A 24,405-nucleotide genomic window follows, 5' to 3' on the forward strand; every position below is an offset into this window, starting at 1 on the left:
CTGAGAAAAGAGATGCTCAAACCCCTTGTTACCCCTGAAAAAACAGAACATGAGAAATGTGTTTGAACAGATGAAACTGACTGTTTCATCTGTTCAAGAGAACATCTGTCCAGAGAGAGCCATGCAAACAGTGTGTGCCAATGCAATAAAAGTAATATCATGATTAGAAGAAAATATATTGACAGCTTTTTCTAACAGATTTTCCTTTTTGCAAACATGATACAGAAAGATAACACTTAAGGGGTGTTTATGGGATATTCTTGTTTGTTATATGTTTAAAGCCTCAATCAAGAATCCCACCGTATATTTTGATACTTTCAAAAATGAAATCAGAAATAGCTGTATATTATCTTCAGTGTAGCTTGTTGTCCAAAAATAATATAAAGATTTAAGCATTTTTTCAGTGCTACTTTCCAAGCTGACTTAGAAGTTACAGAGTATGCAAAATGAGTAATAATGATGCATTAGATGAAGGGAAAAGAAAATCTAGTATGCTGGTCCAAAAACTTCTGGGGTGCTTAACTGCTGATATGTCTAAAATTCAGTTTATACTAAATCCAGTTCAGACTCATTTAACTGATACAGAGAATGTCTACATACACTTCTACTGAATCTACTCCATTAAGTATGATCTTTAAAATTTAGATATTCAGCTGAACAGTTTTCAAGGAAAAAGACTAAAAGCAGAAGAAGCGGAAGTTTTTGACTTCATAACAGGTGGAATTGCAACCCTGTCCATATGCTGCCCTGATGACAATCTCTAGAAAAGCAAAGGCATAAATTAATTTAAATTATATATAATTATTTATTTTTAAAAACTTTTTCCTCCTCCTTTTTAACCTGAAGATACTGAAAGAGTACAAATGTCTTTTTACATAAAGTGAAATTTTTACTTTTAATACAGTGTAAGGTGGAAGATAACACTTACCTGTAAAGCCAGACAAAAAACTTCTGAGGAAGGTAATTTTCCAAGAAAACATTAACCATTCCTTAATTCAGTCACCAACCTTGTTGTTCAGCATACTTTGAAAATGGTGTTCTAATCTCAGGGAGATAGTAATTTTCAACAACAGATGCACATGTAAATATTCAATCCATTTATTGTAGAAACACTTGAAGACATAATATAGTTTTAACATACTCCCACTGAATAAGTACTAATTTAATCTGAACAAAACATTCTTTATTGTGGAAATGCTGCAGACACAAAAAGAGATTTAAACACAGTTTAAATCCATCATCAGAGAACATGACACTTCAAGGAAGGCCAAATCAAAATGGCTCTTAAAGCTAAAAAGAAGAGGCAGATGCCATTTCCTAGAAATGAAGGAAGGTAGGCTCCACTGGAGCAGCTTTAGTACTGGGTTTTCTTTTGGATTGGTGGTAAATGAAAAACCCAGAGCCCAATGATTTTTCCTTTTTATCTAATTGCTCCAATCCAGGAATCTTTGGCACAGGAATTTTCCTTTGCTTTGCGGCTCTAGCATTATTCAACCATTTGTTCTTAACAAGACTACTGCTTTTTATAACTTTTAATCCTACTATGTGGCATTTAAGCGTGTGCTGTGCAAAGAATGCTCAAGTGTCAAATTCTATCTTGATAAGAGAGTAACAGCACCAGGTTGTTGCACTAGTTCTTTTATACTCAAGTTTTATCTAACAAACAAGGCTGTTAGAGAACCGATTTCCTCATTATTTGCTACACTGCCCTTATTTTATTTCATTTACACCGACAAGCTGACAAACCTATCTACATGCAAGAGGAAAGAATTCCACTGCATTGATTTAAAGGGACAAAAAAAAAAATTAATTGCCAAACTGAGAGTTATTTTAAGGTAATCATGAAGATAATTTACTTCTAGTTCACTCTTGTACACTGCCTAGATTTAAACCACTGAGCTGCACTGCTTCTTCTTTGCAGAAAGAAATAAAAATAAGGCCTATTTGAAAATCTGCACTACAGAGGACATGTGGTTCACTCTCTCAGTTCCAACACTACATTTACTTCTTTGTTGCTGTGAAACTGTATTCATGAAACAGGGAATGTTTACCTATTCAAAATTTGTGCATAAAATACAAGTAAATCACATGCACTTTTTAGCCATTGTTAAAACAATGACAAAATAAAAGCATTATAAAAAATTGTATGAAACTAGAGTTGCTCTACAATTTTTTAAACATCAAAAAATTATCAGTTTCATAATGGAAATCAAAACACATTTTTGGGTACAATTCCTTGCATGTCATTCCTCCTTATAGTGCTAAAAAAATCACTTTACTTTTTCCTCTCATTTTAGTATCAGTAAACATCTGCCTACACACTAATACAGAAAATATTAATTAAAAACTGGAAAGTATTAGAGCCTAGCACATGGATTTAAAATGTCTCTGATCATGTATTTGATATCAAGTTCTAGTATAAAATTTCTATAATTAATCCAAGTAGTTTCTTGTTAGGAAATAGAACACATAATTTGCCAGATTATTTTCAGTACAAAAGATACAGAGATAAAGTAGTTTAACTGAATATCTCTGAAGACTCCTAGGCATCAGCAGAGAAGGCACTTTTCCAGTCACACAGTTCTAAGCGCAACGGGACTTAGCACAGCTTTGGTATTTCAACATCTCCTTCAGTTTCAATGCAAGTGATATCCACTGACTGCCCAGTCCTGAACTTCTCCACTTGCAAATAATGCAAAGAAAATTGCTCCAAATAGATTAATAGAGGCGGCAATATAGAAAACCATCTGCCATTCTCCCACAGTATTCTGTCAAATGGGGAAAAAAAAAAAAAAAAGATGCAGTCAGTTTGCAGCTACACATTAAAGAAAAAGTAACTTTAAAATCAATGCTACATGTAAATGCCATTCAGCATGATTTCACAGCAACATAAAAGCATTATAAACATAAAGGATGAAATCATTATTAAAGTCAACTTCAGTTTTATAACACAGGTTACACAATCTTATCAGAACGACATCACCCTACCTGGATCAGTTTATCACCCAAGATGCAGAACCATTGATACAAATGCAGACAATATTACTGTAAGGGAAACACTACCTTGGCTTTCAGATCAGGTGATCCAAGAGCTGAAGTGCCCTGCACTGTGAGTAAGCTATGCCTAATGACTACTATATGAACATTCCAGCCTCATATGATTTTTGGTCCAAACAAGGTAGCTACCTTAACTGAGATTTCAAGAGTAATCCTCTAAACTCTGGTATTTAAGAAAGGCCTTAAGAAATGTGTAGTCAAGAACTGTGGTTTATTTGCTTTTTGGTTTTCTTTTTTTTTTTCTTTTCAAATAAAGAAATAATATCTATAGATGTCTTAAAGGTTTGGGGTTTAAGTTCCCTATGATGCTGTAACAAACTTGTAAATGATCTTACTACAAAAACAGAATACTTGAAGGATTAGTACGGAGGGGAAAGAAGTAAACTGAACAAAAATACCCTAAAGCAACCCACTTGTTAAGCTCTCTGGAAGAACTGATTTTATTGGAATCATATATTAATGAATATTTTCTGATTGTTTTTGGTTAGAGCATGGTGATAATAACACCAAGGTCACAAGTTTGATCCCCATTCACTTAAGAGCTGGACTTGAAGATCCTTGTGGGTCCCTTCCAATTCAGAATATTCTGTGATTCAGTGATTTTTAAGAAAATCTTTAGAATGACCTCCAACTCCAAAAAATTCAAGTGTATCACTAAGCTTATTCCTCCCATCTCCCTTTCTTGAAAGATTTTAGAATAATTCGTATGTTCATTGAAAAAATAGTAAGCAAGAACTTCTCAAAAGCCCCAGTGCTTCCCTTTTTCTATCCAAATCACTACACCACCTTGTTAGTCAAATCTAACACTAGAATCTAGTTTCTCACTTATCTGACAAGTGCTGACATTAGAACTCAACACCTCACATGAGAGCCTAATAATAAAAAAGAAAACAACAAGAAAGAACTTGTTCTAATTTAATAAAACAATACCACAAGTATTTCATCTAGCTAGTGTTTTATCAGAGTTCTACTGTAATAAAAATATATTCATTTTATTCCTAGAGGATATAAGGGGTCAGTAAAATTTTCAAGTCTTACAAAGGTCTTGGATTTTACCCTTATTTTCCTGATCAGAATCGGGACAATAAGAGCTAGGAATTAACTAATTCACAACAATGGAACAACATTTACAGGTGTAACCCTGCAAATGTTTTATTTATGGACTGGAGACTTGAGAAGAGGAAATTTGTATTCAACTGAGATAAAAATGTAACAACTGAAAAAATAATAAACAGACTCACATTATGAGTGAGGTTTTTGGCAATAACTGGGCCCACCATTCCTGGGATAGTAGCAAAAGAATTTGTGATCCCAAGGAGAATTCCAGCATACCTGCAAGAGAAGTTGTTAACACTGCTTATTAACTTGTGAGGCTTATCAATCATGGAAACAATTTGGCTAACTTAATCATGTAGCCTCATCTTGATCACACAAGAGAAATTAAAACACAAATATTCCAGTGTGAATGACTTGCTTTTCTTCTAATAACAACTGACAGCTTGGCACATATATTTTAATGGACATAGTTTAGTGGTGGAATTGGCAGTGTTAGGTTAATGGTTGGGTGTGATGATCTTAAATATCCTTTTCTACTTAAAGGATCTACTTAAAAGATCCTTTTCCACTTAACACTGCATGTCTTTATTTTGCAGAGGCTAGTTATGGAATTTAACTTAAAATGCCTATGGCTTTGCTCAAGCTCCATAATCCAAACCCACATCCCCTTTGCTAAGCCACAACCAAACTGTCTGCAATGGATCCATTGGAGCAGTTAAGGACATACTGCATGTCTTGAAGCAGAACAAGAAGTATGACCAAGTGCTGTTTTGCCATCAGTAAGAGTTGGTTCAGGTTTCATTGCTAAAAATTTGTTTGCCAAGAAAGCCGTATCAGCAGTGTGCCTGGATACCCCCATTTACATTACAAAGTGTATATTCCAAAGATAGGAGTTCAGAGTGCTGCGGCAGTCCTTCCCTTCAGCTTTCTGTGGGTCAAGGCCAATGGGAAATGGATCTGACTAAACCAGTTCTGCTGGTTGCTGTTCCTGCAGCTCTATTCTGAGGGCTCCTGTTCCATGAATGTGTTGCTCTCTCACACACAAATGTATGCGTATGCACCAGCGGCCACAAAAACTTGCTGGGAAAAGCTGGTAACTTACTTAATATCTGAGTCTCAGCACCTCATCTCTAAGCAATTCAAGACCTCTCTCACAGGCATGTTGCAATACCGAAAGTTTGAAACTGTTCCACAAGTGCAGACTTGTGACAGAGACTGAAGAGAAGTAAGAGCCACATATTCCACAGAAGTTTGACCTTCTAACCACCAGGCCACAGATCCCTGTTATAGATTTTAGGTGAATTTGTTGGGTGAAGCATCATAAAAAATACTAATAGTTACAGTTTACCGTAAGCAAAAGGAATCATATCCCAGTGATCATTTTAGGCTGTTCAGAGTAAAATTATGTCCTCACCAATATTAACATAACAGAAACATATTTCATCTCTAAAGAGAAATGTATAGCTTTGGAATTTTCTTCACCAAAACAGGAGAATTCGACCATACAGCATTGTTACAAAAGATTGCAATATTCATTCCATGGTATTAGAAAAACATGTGGTTTTTTCTCCTGAGAAAGGGAAATAATCATCTAGCCTACTAGTTGATTTTTTTCTTGAAACTCTACACTACATAGCAGTTTAAAGCATGGCAGTGCTTTAGTTAAAACTTCTTTATTTTTTATAAACCTAGCATGCAGTCTTCTTATCTTGGAAAGTGGTTTAGAATTAATAGGCCTTTATGAAGCTGAATGTCAAAGTGTAAAATTTTCCCTTAGGAAAATAAGCACATAAAGCAAAACCCTGTTTAAAGCCTTTAAGTAGAACCAAATGCACTTTAAATGTCTTCAATGTGTTTAAGCTCTACGACACTGCTAACAGACACTTTTAAAACTAAACATAGCTTAATAGTTTCTCTGGTCAACAAAGATCTTTGGCAACCAATTGCTGGCTAAATGCCTCTGTTTATGCCCAGTGTTTCTGACATAGGTTGCATTCTTGATAGTGCTTGCTGTTTGATGCAGATAACTGTGACGGCACTCCCTTAGCACAGTGGAAACACCCACATGAAAAGGGAAAGCAAAAAGTGACATGTCTATAGACCAGAACCAATAGTAGGCTGTTGGTCAGGTTCTTATGGCATAGTAGGGATAACCAAATACAAATTAACTTGCAAGGGCAGTCAAATAGTAAAAAAATCAAGAGTAAAAAAATCCAGCAATGTTAAGTATTTAGTGTACAACAGAGCCACATGAATATTACAAGGGATCATGGTAACACCACTATTAAAATTTGTAATAATAGAAAAGTACTAATGTCGATTTAAATAGCTAAAATGTAATATATATTCCCCAAAAGAACAATCTTGACTGCCTCCTGTCCCCAACCCATCCCCAGTCCAATTCACTAATGGCATAATAAATATATGTTAGCAGCCAAAACCACATAGCAAATACTATTGTTAATTAAGCATCAGTATTTTCATTCACTTTCTTCCTGTGAATATAATAATTATTTTGTTCATATTATGCAAGTTTTAGTAGCAAAAAGGGACCATTTGCTATTCTTGGCAGCACACTTTCAAACAATCTAAATGAGCATTTGTGCATTTTGAAATCGCTTTGAATAATTTCTGGTTTTTCTAATGTCTTTCATTCAGTAAATTATGAAAAATAAATATTGAGCTCTAAGTACAGTCTTTACTGAGGTTTCCTTCACATTTTATGCAGACTCTATTTTTAGATCTCTAAAATTATGTCAAGCATTTCCTTGAAATTGTGCATTTCTGCCTTGATCATTTTATCCAACAAAGTTCAGACAAGTTGCAAAAAATTAGTTATAGGGGAGGAGAAAAGACAGTCTTTTTTTTTTCATCTCAGATATTTTTTTGCATTTCTGTATCTGAAGAAATTTTTTAATATGACCTTAGTTACAAGGATGTGCTTTTTTTCCTTCTCCATCCCCATTTGAACAGATTTACCCTGAAGTAAAGCATGCATGTGCTGAATAGAAAATCACTGCTTTCAATAAAATAGCACTCACCCTGACCAAGGAACCACCAAGGAAAGTCTTCCCACATATGCAGCCACTTGCCTCTAGAGGCAATGCTGGGCCAAAGTCTCTGAACTATCAGCAAGACACTTACCATCTTGCAATCAGTGTGCTCCCTTCTGCCTGTCTGAGAGGGGAGAAAAGCTAGAGGAACTTGTCTTGTGCAAATACAAAGGAAAAAAGCAGGACTTTATGGAGGCCAGGAAGATCAGAGTGGGATTTGGTCAGCGGGACCAGCAGCAGTTCATGTGAGATAACTAACTATGCCTGCTGACAGGCATCAGCACTGTGTAACATCATTTTCTTCTTGTGGCTTTTTTTCCAACACCTAAAATATTCTGAATACTGTTATAAACAAATCGACTCTTGAAATACACATATTTGAAATGCAAAATGAAGTATCTAAAATTAGAAGACACATACAACATCCTAGTTTGGGTAACCTCAGCCATTGCCTGCATACAGAAGTTCCTTGTATGTGTAAGTCACACTGCAGTTGCATGATTTCCTTTTTCCTGTCACAGCTCTATTGCATTCCATGGACAGGTTAAACTACTCGCATAACAAGCACTATCTAATACTTATTTTGGAAACTAACTGCTGTAGTTCTGCAAAATAAGCTTGAAACAGAAGTTGTATAATGGTCCCGTAACACCCCAGAAGAACTGCTTTAAGTACATTTTCTAAGTTCGCAGTTATATTGTGATTTAAAACAAAGCACACCACAGAAGCTATTTTTCTTAGCTTCCATATTCAATTCAGCATTACAAGCTGTTTATAGCTGCCACTGATGACTCCCCTCTTGCTTACTATCTAATCTCACCTGCCAAGATTAACTGGATTCCCACTATTTCATATCCATTTGTTAAGTAAAAAAATGTCCATGATTGTGGATATGACCACCATAATTTCAATTGCCAAAGCCTGAATACAATCTTCAACTGGGATGCAAGGTCTCCCATAAATTGTCTAGCTGATGAGAATTTTTTTTAGATGCTACTTCTACAAAATATTTTTTCCTCTCACTTACACTTAGTCTTTTCATTTTACACATTAATACTGAAACACACTTTTCTTTGGATGTAAAATCATTTGACCCTGTTCACATCTAAGTGATACCACAAATTGGTAAATGAATGACAAAGCAAAGTACTTATCTCCTACCAGTGCCCTTTTAGAAGAATATACATACATACACATTTTTTGGGAAACTGATAGATATGCCTAATTATGAATTTGTATCACACTGGAGAAATTACAGCCTGAAATCTCAACTTTCCATTCTTGAAAATTATTCATTTAAGAGCAATTGTACATACTTGATTTGTTACCTATTGACAAATCAGGTCAACTACTTGTAACAAGATTTAGATTCCAGTGTACAGAATGTTTTTCAGATGCAAATAATTTGCCTGTATCACAGCGCTTAAATATGGTAATGTTCATACCAGAGGTTGATAGCTTAGATGGAAAAGTTGAAACATTTTACTGCATTGTACAGATCAAAAACACTGTCCTAGTATAAACATGAATCAAAAGTCTATCGAGTCTATAATTAAACTGTAACAACAGAAATTATGTAATTTATTACTGCAGGATTTAAACTGGAATTATTCTGAAATATTGTTTATGTCATATTCTCTGCCAAACTTGCACTTTTTGGAAATACAGTGCTTAATATTGTAAACCCAAGTAATTGTCAGTGTTTACACTGCAGGCCTGTACATGCTCCATAGCTACATTTCCAAGGCACCCCAGCAACACAGAAAGAAAAAAAAAGGGGTCATAAACATTTCACATGCGCTAAAAACAGTTTCAGCAATACTTACGAAGGTGCTATGTCCAGATGGTTGATGCTGTAGCCTGATGTACAAAATCCTCCTAGTGTTGTTGATATGGTCACGAATGCAACAGCCAGTGCGTAGTTGCAGCCGATGAACCCGGCTGCTACTAGGAACACGGCAGGTCCGATCATTCCTTAGGACAGACACGGCAGGATCAGCGGGCGTTTCAGGCCGCAGACACCGGGAGCCTCCCAGCGCTTCCCGTGCAACTCCCACCGCCCCCTGGCGTACAGAGCCGGCACCGCGCCGCGCCGCGCGCCACAGCGGAACGCGCGGGTCACAAACGCTTCAGGGCAGGGACCTTAAATATCATCCAGCTCCAACCCCCCTGCCACTGGCAGGGACACCTTCAGCTAGGTCAGGTTGGTCAAAGCCCCGTCTAACCTGGCCTTAAGCACTTCCAGGGATGGGGCAGTCACAACTCCTCTGGCCAACCTGTTACAGCGCCTCACCACCCTCTCAGTAAAGAATTTCTTCCTATTATCTAATTCAAATCTACTCCCTCTTAGTTTGAAACCATTCCCCCTTGTCCTATTCCCCCTACGTGTCCTTGTAAAAAGGAAGAGCAGATGGGTTGCAAAACAGTTGTTGTCTCAGGAAACAGCAACTAGATCAGACATATCCCACTCTAGTGGCAAGGAACAAACTAGATTAAAAAATTAACAAAAATCAACAGGTTCTGAAAATTACCTCACAAATTAATTTTATTTATTGCTATAAATAAATTGAAGCTGCACTAAAACTGTGAACCCTGGGCAAATCTAAGATAGCTGTAGAGACGCTGCATGAGGCACTGGAAACAGCTCATCAGCCATCATGAGCTCACGCACACTGTTTGCTATCTGCAGTTAACTTGGGTAGCTGTTTCCCAGTACCAGAGCCCATTTACATGGCCCCCATCATGACCTCTGTAAATAACTGCAAGTACACGCTTTTGTTGATGAAGCCAACCTAAGTGCTGCTTTTCCTAAAACAACAACATTTTTCCTCCTGAGTTACGCATACATGGGTGTGAGGTGTGCAGCCCTGCAATAAATTGAATCACCAAAATAGCATAAACTTAAAGACAAAATGTCTGAGAATTTATTACAAGAGCTGCTTTAAAGAAAGCAATTGAATCAGCTGAATTGAGAAGGCAGCAAGGATCACCACACAATAACTTTTGTGGATCCTGTGTCTAATCTGCCTTTTTCTTTTTTTCCCTACAATTTCCTTCTCCTGTCCCCTCTTTATTCAGCAATCAACTTCTCTTTCCTAAATACAGACTTTTACTTTGGTTCATTAAAAGCCTGATCTGGCTGACCTGTTGGTGATTTCAGATCATATCTCCTCCCAATTAGTCAAGACCAATTATTTTGGTCTCCTCCCAATTATTTTGGATTCTGTTTGGTCTTTCTACTGTGGTAGCAACTCTAAATTTTGCAAGTAACAACTATTCAGTTACTTTAGTCTTAGATAAACAAAACACTGAACAGAATAGTCTCATGCAGAGCAATAATCCTGTCAGTTTGATAAATCTTTTTTGATAACAATGTTTAATTCACCCTTCTGTGGTGTGGTGACTTTACATGACCATTGATTTGATTCGTTTGCTTTTAGTCCAATTATCTTGACCTAAAAAAAGCTTTTGACAATCTCTTATTGTTCTCTTATCCAGTAGGCCTACTTCTCATGGAAAAAGATAGTGTTTACTCCTGACATACGAATGTACAAATAAAGTTGCTCCTCTCAAGCCATGCACAATGCTGCCTCATCTCACAGCAGAATGTCAGACTACTCCCCCAAGCCCCTAGATTTTCCCAAGCTGATATTATTATATTTTGTAAGATTATATGTTTCAAGAGATGATACTTGCACCTACCTATGAGGGTAAAACATTTGCGGACACAAACAGTGGAGAAGTTCTGTTTTTCCCGTAAATAATCAGCAATTTGGCCAGACAGAATTATACATAACCAGCAGCCAAAATAAGGCAGGGCAGACAAAAATCCATTCTGTTAAGAAGGTTAAAAGAAGACAGTTAAAACACCAAAATGACAAATCAATCCTGACTTAATCCATAACTACCAATGCAGTCAGACCAAAAACTCAAAGGTTTAGATCAGCAACTAGCTTCAGGAAGAAGAAAACTATAATATCCTGTGGACGTTAACCTGATTGTGGAAGTTTCCAGAATACCAATATCAAGTGAGTTACTAAAATAAGTGGAAGCTGTAAATATTATTCAGAATTTTGAAAACTACACAGAATGTCTGGGTTTTGTACTACTGTTACATTATATTATTCCTTATCCATCTGCTGAAACATTTGGTGCTGCCTGTAAATGGAAACAAAATCTAGAACATGGACTTTTCATCACATCTAGGCTGGACATCCCACAGTCTCAAAGCGGAGTTATTCAGGATCTGATATTACTTTCACTGACATCACCGGTTAATTCCCATTACTTTAAACATATGCTGCTTAGACCTCTGCCTGATTCTACATCATTTTTTGATGAAGGGAAACAAAAGGTACTACTGAACTGCCCACATTTACAGCCTTTCCAAAAAATTATGGATAGTTACTGATAACAGAGCTATAATTTGACCTTATCTGTGATTCAAAAGGGGTATTTGAGTAGCAATAGTATGACTATTTGCGTAGCAATAGTATGACCTTTATACACTAGTATAAAATGTATATTTGTCAAGAAGTGAAAGATTCCCTAGGAATTTTAAATTGAAATGAAACAAAAAAATCATCCCCACCTTAAGTCCATTCTATCAGTACTTAAGCATGCTGCCTGTTGGAGTTCAGTGCTCAGTTTTCAAAAACAGTAAGTAAAATTTAAAAAAATAGAGGCAGTCTCAGTAATTAAAAAAACTTTTTTTAAGCACTATTCAGACACTACATTATTTTAAACTAATTTCTGTATTTTAGAAAGGAAACTGAACAGCAACAACTGTAAAATATTTTAAATGGTAATGCAGTTTCCATCTAAATGTGCGGCAACAGTTAGTCCAACACTATTACACAAGATTTTTTTTTCTGATGTTCACAACAGTCAGTATTCTAACCTACTCCAAAAAGAAAAAATGTAACTCAGACAAAAGGAAACCACTTCACAGCAGAACCTGTTAACATTTAATGCAATGGTGTTTTACAAAACACGTGCAACTGAGAGCTGTGGTAGTAAATGACTTTCACAGATATTGATGCCTCTTCAGGGAATACAATAATGTGGAGACCAACCAGCAACTTCAGTTAGTATTTTCCAGCCATTTTGCAGCTTGCCCTAATACAACCTTCTGTTCTAATGCTTAAGTTCCCCATCTTCTCATCCCAAGACTGCTGGCATCACCTCTTTCTTGCATGGCATTCATCTTCAGATTGCTCTAAACTAGTTTGGTTTGCTAAACCAGGAAAAGACTATGTTAAACTTCTTGCAATTTCTGACCACCTTTTTATCTTAGCTATACCAGTATATCCAGGTAAGCTATGCCATTACCAAAACTGTTTCATTAAAGACAGATCAGTACAGTCAAGTAATTGCTATAAATAAGAATATTCCACCTTCCCCACCCCCTAATTTTTCCGTGACAAATAATTTGATTTTATAAAATTTCCTTGAAAAGCACTATATCTGGACCTTAAGACCATGGTTTTGTTTCATCCAGTTAACTTAGTAAGAAAAGGTATTTTACCTCTGCTGCTCATTGAGGAAAGAAATTGACAATTAGAAACTGATCCTATCAGAATGAAGCTTCCCTCTGGTCCCTTCCTCCCCCAAACCCCATCCTTAAAATAGTTTCAAAAATGCCACTTGTCCAATGGTTTTCTTAGTTTTATTTTTAACTTTAAATGTTCTCCTTTATGAGTTAGCAAAGAAGTAGATACTATTTCAGAAGCCATAAAACTTGGTGTAAAATCCGAAATAATCATAGAAGCCATATAAAAGGGAAAATATTTTTATAGTTACTGTTTTAAAGCAGAGCAGGTAAATATGGGTACCATGCATCTTCAAACAGAAAACTTAACTTGAAAGCTACCACTATGGTAAACGTCAAATAAGTCCATAAGGTGGAAATTATAAGACAGGAAACATTTTTGATGCATCTGCTTAATTGTGTGGGGTTATCACTTTCCAGCTATACCTTTACATTCCAAGGTTCTTAAACAACTTCTTCCATTCTAAACAGCAGGTGATTTAGTTTCTTTAATTCAGAAGAAAATCACTGTATTTGTGCGCATCTCACCTCTTGTGCATCAAATCGCAGGATCTCCTTCATGTATGTGGGCAAGAGTGTAAGCAGTGTGTAGAAAGTCCAGTTGTAAGAGAAGTGTGCCACAACAATAGCCCAGAGAGGAAGGGACCCCAGCATAGGTCTCCAGGGAACAGATTTCTGTGTAGAAAGCTGGCAAGCAGGAGACAAAGAGAAGAGAAAAAGAAGGAAATCAGGATGTTGATATGAACATTTACTAAATACAGTGTTTTTGATGCTAACCAAATCTATGCTCATGATCCACTTTGAAAGGCACAAAATGAGTCTCAGTTGACAGATGCAAGTCATCAGCAATGAATGAATTACTGTCTTCAATTCCCAATGAAAGTTTACTAAAGTATGTTAATGCTCTGATGTTTACTATTCCAAAGTAAACTAATTACTACATGTTGTAATTCAAAAAGTATGGCTTCCCTTGTTGAAATTTGAAGCCTTCTGTTTTTAGTACAAATAAATAAATATTTAGTCACCCCTCAGGTGTTGATTTAGCTGAACCTTTCCTGCTCAATCCTAGATACTAATGTTGGTCTCTCAGCCAGCTTCACTGTTTTTAGATACATATCCCCCCAGTCACAGGAATGAATCCTATGCAAACTTCAGGAACTGGCTCATAAGCATTTTCTCTGCGAATAGTAATCTATTTCTTAGTCTAGATGGCACACTGAGAAAGAGAAATGCTGTAAAATATTGTATTGCAAATGTTAAAGACATTATACAGGTCTGGATCTAGTGTAAAATGACAGATTTGAGCATTTTTTTTTAAATACAAAGTTTTTTACGTAAAGCACCTCAACAACATCTGTAACAAAAAGCATTATTATAAATGCTTTGTTTGATTATTGATTGCTTTTCAGTTTACAACTGTACTATTTAAAAAAAAAAATGTTTGAAAAATCCTGCCTCCATCTTGGGTTAAAAATGCTATTCTCAAGATAAACATGTTTACATAAGCATGTAACAAAGCATAACAGAACATGTAACAAACCATAAACAAAGCTTTACATTAATGACCATGTTTGTGGTTTATGTTCAGACTTAAGTAGGTTGGTCTCTACCAAAGTGCTGTACCTGATCTTTTAGAGAAGACAGTATATATTCTCTTTCAGCATGTGAAATGCTCTGGTGAGTTTCTGGTGTATCACTAACCAACAACATCCAGAAGAACCACCACAATATGCCAAGTGCACCTATTGTGAAAAGATGGGTGAAGACATAGAAATTTTAAGAAAGAAATTTTATTGAGTAATACTCTCAGATAATAGTCAGAAGTGTTTTCTCAATACTCTAATAAAATTTTAATGAACATTATTTTTCTATCTACTTACAAACACTAGTTCCCCAAAGTGGCTTAACAATGTACATTTAGCTACAATAAAGAATGAAGATGACTAAGCAGAATGTTTTATTTTTATTTTTTCCTCTTTTTTTTTCCTCTACTTGAAGTTCATACAGCAAGAAAGCTGTGTGCTCATACACAAGTGTATTTTTATCAGTCACATGGAAAAGCCACAAAGAATATGGCTCACCCTCAGGAAATAAAAAGCTCACATTAAGTTTATTCACAAAAAATACACTGTGCACATATACAAAATATCACTACATGCAGCTTAATTGATGTTGTATTCTTCCTTTTCTTTCTTAACCCAACCCCAGAATTGTCATTTGAAAAAAGTTAACTTTTCAATGATTGGTCCAAATTACTGCACTTTTATGTAACATGGCAACTTATTTCATTTTGTTCAGTTCTTTGGTTTGAACCTTTGTGATTTGTAAAAAATTTGAGATTTTTTCCTGAGGAAATGTAATTCTTGTTTTATATTCTGATTCTGCCTTTCCCATGCAGAATACGAAATTGCTCAGACACATAAACAGACCTGTAAAAGGCATTAGCTAAGACATGCTGTTTAAAAAAAAATATTTTATGTTTCAGCTTCTTCCAGAATATAAGTCACAGTAAACATGCTATGCATTCCTTCAGGGTCTCTGTGACTGCTAGTGATTTTTCCAGTTTACATTTTAAGCAGCAATAACTTTTCACACGTTCTTTCATTCAAAGTTGAGATTCATTCCTGGGATTAAAGTTATTAACTCAATTTCACACTTCAAATAAGAAATTTCAGCCTGTTGTTTTCAAGTGGTGGGAGAGCTAAGAGCATTTGACTTGTACCAGCTTTTGTCCAACTCAGAGACAGCTTTGCTCACTGGAAGAAGGCTTATTTAGCCATTCACTGGAATCTACTTAGCCTTAAACATCTCTAATTGCCCAGAAGGAATAAAACAGCAACCAAACATGTCAAACAAGCTTTTAAAACTTAAAATAAGTTTTATAAGATATGCTTTTCAAAAAGAATATGGATTGTACTTTTAATAATTAAAAAAAAATCAAAACAACACAAACTCACCAAATATGTAGAACACATAAACCCAGTTCATGTAGTAACAAATTAAACCAGATAGTGGCAGAGACACAACAGTTCCCAGCTGTGCACCTACCAGAAGAAAGCAAAACAAAGTGGAAAAATAATCAGATCTTCTATAGAACCCTTAAGTATAAGTGTCATTTCAGAGTTATTTTATTTTTCTGTAATAAATAATGAATAAAGATTGTCACTGCCACTAGAGGGTTGTGCTTTGCTTTAAAGAAATACAGGGACAATGAACTGCCTTGGCAGCTGCAAGCAAATAGAGCCAATAAAGCCCTAAGAAGCCAAAATTAGAAACAACGAGCAATAAAAGAGAAGCATTCTTGGCATATTTGTCCCAGTAAAGTGATGGCTCTAGCACATCTAAACCAATGCAAATTAGTCAACTGGTATTGCTGCAAAACAAGATAGAGCTGGACACAGTATAATTAAAGCCTTGGCAATATAATATAGTTAGTGAATAGAATAGAATAACAATATAGTTAATTTGCATTTCTCATATCTCCTTCTAGTGCCACAAAACCAGGAATGCTAGAAACATGAAGCAGAAGTCAGGCATATATAACCAGTAAGTTCAAATTCCATGTTTCCTGAATGTGACAGGGAGAAGGGGAAGATGAGCAGATTCTAGTTCAGAATAAAGCCAAAAGCCAGAAAGAACTATTCCTGTTATAATTCAACATACATTTTGCAAAGAGTAAGGATGGTAGATGTTTCGCTTTTGAAATCTAAACCAGAAACCCATAGTATTTACATACTTGACACTCTACTGGTGATAAACAGTAGGTTTTGTCTCTTAATGTTAGCTGTAAAGTTACTTCTCCAAACTTAATCTCAACTCAGAAAATACTAAGATTATGTTGATATTCTGGCTACCTAGACTCCATCTTCATGGGAACAATTTTTATTTGAGGCAGAAAGCTCCAACAATGAATAAAACCACATACATCATGCAAAATATAAATCACAGTAACAACTACATATAACCTCCACCACATGTTCTCTCAGAAAATCAACACAACTGTGATTAAATTAACTACAGACCACATGACTGCCAAAGTGGAAGGAAAGGAAAACAGCATGCCAAGATTACACAAGATGTATTATCCACCCGTGACTGCCAACAATGGGCTGTTCAAGGATACAGACTCTTCTCACTAGTACATTAGCATATATTTTCACACAATACAAAAGGACAGTTTAAAAGCTCCCAATTACTAAATGCAGTAGAAGTTAATCCCAACTGTGTATGCTCTGCTTGTGTGCTGGGTCTCAGAAGACTTCTTTTAAAGTAGATTTAATTAAATGCCAAGATTTTTAAAGAATGGAAAGAAAAAAGCTTCTTGATGCATTAGATGAGTTGAGGTAGCTCTTTGAAGGGTCACTTCAACAAGCAATGAGACACTTAGTTCAGAGCAAAGTGAGGAAATGGGAGGAAAAAAGATTAAGGCTGCATCCATCTGGGAAAAGTGAGTCACTAGACTGTTTTAGCTCCTTAAGCAACTGTAGCTGAAGTTTATATTGTATAAATGTCTGTCTTCTTGATAAAAAACCAAATTATTACTAATAAGAGTGAGCAAAGCAAACCATTACATTCAGTTACTTCAGTAACTGAATACAAAATTTGTCATCCTCAAAGAAATAATATCAATTTTGACTAGCAAATTTAGAAACCTGTAGTTTTCACCTGCCCCTCAAATACTGCACTGAGCAATGTGACTGACCAATAAACCCCTAAAAAGAAGGCTCAGTGGAGGTGGGCAAGAACAACATGCCTTCACTTGGGGAATAACATTGGGTGTGACCAACCACAGCTGCTGCAAAGAAGCTGACTTTATCTCAACACAAAGGGCACCAGAGAGTGGCTTTGGTTTAGATAAGCAGGAGCAGCTGGTGGTGTAAATATTTCTCCTCATTCAGTCCATTAAATGTAAGACTGTCTCACTGACTTAGCCAGACCGACAAGGGGGAGTGAATACATGGGTCAGTCGAACACAAAGTGCAAAAGTTAAACAACAGAATTTCTGAGAGAACAACAGACTTGACTTGCAGTCAACCCAAGGTGAAGCGTATTGCAATCACTGTATTTTGCTAAGTGTCAACTGACACTTGCTAAGTGCTAATTTACACTTGTACTGTGCTTTCAGTACATTCTGTATCATTTTGCTAAATCAAAAATCCTGTGTAACATCAAGTATCTTCAAAGAATTAAATCTGATATCAAACATAATACCTTCCAGACACAGAATATCTAGGACAATCTGGTCAGAGTATTTGACTCCAACAAGGAGCTCTTGCAGCAATACAAGGGACCTTGGATGTTTTCTCCCCCAAGTTCCTCCAAGAACACTTAAAAAACCCTCCCAAAACCAACCAAACAGCTCTATCCTGTGACTGCCCCAGCTTTTTTGTTCCTAATGCTAAATCATTTTTATGTATTCTATTCTATTAATCAGCTTCACAGTAATTATTTTCACCACTTATACCAAAGTTAATACTTATTTGTAGATCAATACCTTTTGTCAGGTTATAAAAACCATGAATAAATGAAGACAACTAATGGAAAGCAAGATTTACTTTAATGTTACGCTTTCAGGATTAAATGCTGATTAGAATTTACAATATAAATCCCTTTGAGTCAATCCTCCCTGTTACTGTAGTAAAAATTTATAATCCCATTATCAGTGTGGGAATTTCTCACCTGCATATGAAATACTAAGGAGCTTGCTGCGTTCCAGTGGAGGAGCCCAAGAAGACCACATTGAATGCATAGCTGGGAAGGTAACACCCTAGAAAACATAATTTCATACTGTTGAAATGCAAGGATTTTAGAACTCGCTTCAACTTTACATGTTTCAAAGCACACTTCATTAAAAAGCAGTAGTACAATCTATTAGTTTGTTGTCTACCAAGAAACCACTTATAAAAATTGTGCAAGGCATGAGAATAAGGAAGCAGAATTAATTTCTCCTGCTTTTGAGTCTGTATGTACTGGAAAGGCAGCAGCAATACAAACAACATTGTTTTGAGGCCCTGGTTTCTGAAAAATGAGAATAGTTTTGTCTCAAGTATCTTTACATTTCTTATTTGAAAAGCTTATGCTAAAATATGGTGCAAATGCTTTAATTATTCTAAAAAACATAAAACCAAGCCACTCAAATGAAACAATCTATATACTATTCCAGCATAACAACCCCACAGAGTCTAATCACTACAATTTTAAACAAATTATTCAGACACATTTTCAAATTACATAGAGGAAACAGAATTACCTCTCCCAGTCCTTCCAAGGCTCTGACAGCTATGAGGTAGCCTACTCCCAAATTTGCAGCTAAGGGAGTAAGCAAGGTAAATACAGAGGTACCAAAGATGCCAAACCCCAGCAAGAGTTTGCCTCCAATTCTGCTTGCAAGATATCCTCCTGGAATCTGAGTAATGATATAGCCATAGAAAAAAGAACCAAGGATCCATCCCTGAGTGTCAGCATCCCAAGAATACTTTTCTCCCTAAGAAAAGAAAAAACCCCAACAAAATGCAGTAAGTTAAAGATAGCAGTTTCTCTGACGATATTTTTTATTACATTGATCCACTATTTAGTCCTTTTTAGATAAATTTCAATTTTTTTGTGACCAACTCCCTAGGGTCTCCTTTTACAACACTCACCTGTACTGCAATCAAAGTTGTGTTAAAAGCTTGTTCAGGTAGTTTACAATCTGTTTGGACATATCTAACCCAGTATGGAAATCATCACTACATGAAATACAAGTGCTCTGTCAGTTATCCCTTTTTGAATTCTAAGCAGCTTGGGTTAGGTGACAGGTACTGACTGTGTAAGTCTGCCTGAGTACAAATCCCCCTTCCAAATCACAGAGTGGACATTCTGTCATGCTCTATAAAAAGCCTTTACCTGCAGAAAATTTACGGATAAAAAACCAAATAAGGAGATGCAGGTGCTTAAATTTAATGTCAAGAGAGAGAGCAGTTAAGCACAGGGCTCACAAGGGTAGGTGGAATAAGGGGAGAAGCACAACAGAGGGAAGATGAGTTTAGTGGACAATGCAGTAAAAGTAAAGATGATCGAGACAGGAATTTGCAGCTATAAAGGAAGCCAGCAAAAAGACAAGAACTGTTGCCCAATCGATTCTGAAATTTGGGATCACTTCCAAAAGACCAATTTTTCTGCATCTAAATGAGCAGCATGCATTTCACAGAAATGATGAGACAGAATCTTCCCATAAAGTTCACCATTATAATTTGTTTGTGATAAATAATAAATGACTTCTAAACAGGCAAACAAAATGAAAGCAGGAAGATGGCAAGAGTGTTCAGGATTACTTCAACCACAAGACAAGATCTGTACAAGTCCAAATTCACAAAGTTAGGGTTTTTTAATAGAAGTCTGCTTTTCCATATCCAGCAGTTAAGTTAAGCAATGTGATTTTAAGGATTACTGGAATTCAGAGGTAAAAGATATAGACAAAATGCATGATCTGGGAAAGAGGTTGAAGGAGTGAAAAGAGAAATATTACATGTTAATTTGTAATGAAATTTCATGCCATTGTGAAAGTACAAAGAACAGGCAAATTGGACAGTAATGGAAGCTCTGATGCAGATATAACAAAAAGAATTGGTAAGTGGCCTATAAAACAGTGAGTCATGGTAGATCTACGTGGTTAGATTAGCCAATTTCTAAGGAATAGCACAGAAAAGAGGTATGTAAAAAAGCTGACCCTGAGCACAGCCCTTCTCAATTAGCTAGTCATTTAAGGCTAATATTTCCCAGAATAGCTTTGAAAGAACCACTGGAAAGGCCATGCAGTAAAAAACAGCCTGTTCTCTTGTCACCTAAATATGGTTCTATCTATCACAGAGTTCTAAAACCACTTGAGATGCCATGTTACAAGACAATACGTCTGAGACCTCACCGTAGTGTTGCGAGGAACATTTGTGGTGGAGGAATGCTCTGGGCACACATTGGAAGTCACATTCTTTGCTGAGCTTGTGTCAGGTTCTACCATATCCACCAGAGCAACGCTGAGGTTCACACGCAATGCATACAGGAGGAAGAACCCAAAACAGGCCAGAAGTGCAAGATTGTAGCGAGCTGAGCAGCATGCAGGGACTGAAAGGAGAGAAAAAAAAAAAAAAGAAAAAAGAAAAAAAAAAAGTTTAACAATAAGAAAAACTCATAAGCAGTTTTTACTAAGGTTGTCAGAAATCTTTGGCTAAGACAAAAAATTAGCAAGAAGACAAGGTAATTTTTCTTCTTAAGGGGTTTATTCAATGGGGTAGAGTCTGAGGTGGTTGAAAAAAATGTAAAACCCCACTTTCATACTGATATGCAAAGCAAATGTAATCCTCGTGTAGACAACAGGCTACCACACTAGAGCGGGGACTGCAGAGAATGCATAGTGTGCGGTCTGTAGAAATGGATTTAGAAACAGTTTCAGAAGTTCTCTCCAAAATACTGTAGTATTTATTCAAGACAGAATTTCACACTTAAAAAACCCCAAAAACAATTAGTGGGAAAGCCTGTAATATACACAAAAATGGCTCAAGAAAGACAAGTACTCTGAAAATAGTGCTGAAGAATGGTCATTGCTACTTCAGGCTGTTTTCTAGGACAAATTTACCTTTTATAAGTTTGCTTACAAGGGAATATGCATTTGCTGACAGCTGCCAAAACTACCAGAAAGGGGAATGGCAAACATTATGGTGGCACTGTGAATCAGTAACAGGTTCCCAGTTGCCCAGTACACCCTCTTGGCCGTCACAAGACATAGGAAATGAGTCCGAAGATCCAGCATACAATCTGTGTCGTGACATTAAGTCAACTCTGGCAGTTGTTTATACACAGTTAGCAGACTATCACTCTAACACAGTAATTGATTTCCTACAGCAGCACACAGCAGCATTTGGCAGAGAGCATTCATCAGTGCCAGGAGATCCAGACCAGAGCTGAGATGTAAGTTTAAATCTCTGCAGCTACTCTTTGTGAACTGGGAATGCCTGAAACTACTGAGCAAGAGTGCCAAATTGAGGAGGAACTACTTGAACAATCTAATGAATTTGCAATAGAGTGTAGAGGTTCCCCTCTTGTGAGGGAGCTATGTTACTAATGTGAAGTTCTATAACCTGGATGTCTGAAACTCTGGGAAGGCTGGAGATCAGCAGATATTACATCAGTTTACATCAGTCTACAGTGATCTCATCTTTCAATACTTGGAGTTCAAATGATGAACAGAACAAGTACATCTATCAACACGACTGACCAGAGCCTCATCTGCTACTGCAGTATGTCACTTGAGTGGATTTTCTCATCTGCAGTAAGAAACCAAGGACACACCCTGTGGACAATCTTATCTTCCCCTTCCCAGTAACTCCCCTGAAACAAGGAATGAGCCTATGTGATTTTATTTTTCAGGGGGAGCACCAACAGAGCCTTCCTGAAAGATTGTTTTTCATGAAATTAACAGAACTTTCACACTTTTGAAGTCTGTAATCCTGACAAACTTTATGTGAAGTTCATTATGACTGCACAAGTTGTTAAAATGACACAGAGATGCTGTATTTGCTATGTTCATTTAATAAATAAATAATAAATAAGGCTATTGTACAAATATGCAAAACCCTTCCAGACCTGTGGTAATTGCAACTGTTGCCTCAATCATTTGAAAAAGCCATCCTGGAATTTTAAATGACAGGAGGGAGAGCAGCCAAGATTTTATTGCTTACATTAAAAACAACAGGCACCAAGAATAGGAAGTACTTACTACGCAAAAAGTAGTCAAGCAGCTTTGTTGTTCTTTGTTGTTGTTTAAAAAGCAATTTGCCTTATGTAGAAAATGTAAATATATAATTTATAAAAATTACTATAATTACAGGTAAGGCTACTTAACTGTTCCACTTCTTGTAGTTGCTGGAGTTAAGACAATAATAACAGAAAGATGAATAACGCACTGTTGATGTAACCCTCCCTTGCAGATTAACTGGAACATCCATTAGTCTTCATCTATAAGGCTCTTACTGGTATACAACTTGCATGGTGAGCAAGCTCCACAAAACAGATGTGCAAGAACTTAAGGTCACTAGTGTCAGATTTTTTTTTCCCCAACTGTAAATATTTTATTACAAAAACCTAACAAACATGTAGAATTGAAGTCTGAAGCAAACAGCTACTAAATTAATGGTTCTCTGTCATTCCATCATGTGCACTCGCAATATCTAGGAATATTAGATCAGGTTTACAGAATGGAAGACTCAAGAAGATTACAGATGCATTTCAGGAGAGTGCTGTAACCAGAGACACAGCCATTCACCCCCCTAAGGTTTAAAGCAGCTAACCAAAGTTTAAAGCATCGGGTTCAAGGTCTTACCTTGACTAGTTGTCTTTGGTCCTACATCTATAGCGAATTCTGATTTCAGGGGCATACTTTAAAGCACTGTAGCTATAATTTAACAAAATGCTTAAACTGCAGTTAAAAAAAGTCTGTGCTGCAAGTTGCACGGCAGTTTAAAGGAAGTTGCTCATCTGCAGTAGTTTTCCTTGTGGGTGAGGTGAGCCACCTCCAATTGGAGCCTAATGCATTGTGCAAACTTGAGAACATATTGCTTGAGGAAGACTTGAGCTCAAATTCTCTCTTTCTGGTGCTTTTAAAGTCGTAGCAGCACCCCTTGATGCAGTTGCACATTTGCCAAGTCGGTTAGGGCATTTTTGCATGGCATGCTAAAGAAACTAAAAATCTTACTCTACTCTTTATAGGTTGTACAGTCTAAGAAGCAAAACAGCACAGATAAATATAAACATGAGGGCACAGTTGTTAAGCTCTGACCGTATATCGAGTCTCCTACCTTCGCGCATCCTTTCACCTTCCTTCCTCTCCATACTTGCAACAAGCAATTAGTCTTACTCAAATTCATATGAAATTTTGACACAATCTTGGTGGACCTCGGTAGCTTTTAATATTTGGACCGGTACTTGGGCTGGAATGTCTTTACTGCAAAAACACTGATCCGAGGGCTGGTGTCTGACAGGGCTGCACGCCTGACCCGCCACCGACGGAGCCGCGACCGCTGTCAGGACTCGGGGCTGTGCCTGATCCGGCACCCCCGGGCACCGCGGCGTCCCCGGCACCGAACGCCACCTCCGGCGCGGGCGGGCGGCGCAGCTCCCGGGCCTGGCACGGCTGCCCCCGTCACGGCTGCCCGCAGTCACCGCAGCCCGCAGTCACCGCTTTTCCCGTCACCCCGGCAGGCGCGGCGGCACCGACCCCGGGCCCCGCAGCGGCGCTCGCTGCCCGCGCCTCCATGGCAACGCGACGCCGCCGCACAGAGGCAGCTGCCGCCCGTCTCACCCGTGTCGGGCTGGGGCTCCTTCAGCAGTGGGGTGCGATCCTCTCCCTCCTCGGGCTCCATCTCGCTGCTGCCACCCGCACCGCGCAGCGCGCTCAGGGCCAGACCGCCCGGCGCCACCGCTGCGGCCGGGAGCGTGGCGCGGCGCGGCCCGACCCGGCTTAGCTCAGCTCAGCCCGGCTCAGCCCGGCTCTGCTCAGCTTCAGCTCCCCCCGCCGCCGCTCCCCGCCCGCTCGGCTCTGCCCCGCCGGGGCCGGGCAGCGGCGGCCGCAGCCGCGGCGATCACCTGACAGGCAGGGGCGGGCCGCCCGCAGCGCCACGCCGCTGCCGGGCCGCGCTCGGCCGCCATCTTTAGTGA

At 37.7% G+C, this 24,405-nt stretch overlaps 1 protein-coding gene across 1 annotated transcript; it reads right to left on the minus strand.

Moving 5' to 3' along the window:
• Positions 1 to 1,082: 1,082 nt before the first annotated feature.
• SLC17A5 (solute carrier family 17 member 5) lies at positions 1,083 to 24,405 on the minus strand. The gene is made up of 11 exons (XM_030267457.4): positions 24,050 to 24,405; positions 20,621 to 20,817; positions 18,968 to 19,201; positions 18,397 to 18,484; positions 15,675 to 15,761; positions 14,341 to 14,459; positions 13,246 to 13,404; positions 10,869 to 11,001; positions 8,993 to 9,140; positions 4,299 to 4,389; positions 1,083 to 2,768 (listed from the first exon to the last, which is right to left on the minus strand). The coding sequence occupies exons 1-11, from the start codon at positions 24,108 to 24,110 to the stop codon at positions 2,637 to 2,639; spliced, it is 1,449 nt and encodes a 482-aa protein (XP_030123317.2). The 5' UTR covers positions 24,111 to 24,405; the 3' UTR covers positions 1,083 to 2,636.

Source organism: Taeniopygia guttata, chromosome 3, assembly GCF_048771995.1.
Source record: "Taeniopygia guttata chromosome 3, bTaeGut7.mat, whole genome shotgun sequence".
Lineage (NCBI taxonomy): Eukaryota > Metazoa > Chordata > Aves > Passeriformes > Estrildidae > Taeniopygia > Taeniopygia guttata.

Excerpts from the sequence above, each read along its gene's own strand:
- SLC17A5 (XM_030267457.4), bottom strand. The coding sequence starts at position 24,110 with ATGGAGCCCGAGGAGGGAGAGGATCGCACCCCACTGCTGAAGGAGCCC. Across the intron at positions 20,818-24,049 it reads GGAGCCCCAGCCCGACACGG|TCCCTGCATGCTGCTCAGCT; the intron begins GTGAGACGGGCG and ends CTCTCCTTTCAG. Across the intron at positions 19,202-20,620 it reads ATGTTCCTCGCAACACTACG|GGAGAAAAGTATTCTTGGGA; the intron begins GTGAGGTCTCAG and ends TTCTTTTCTTAG.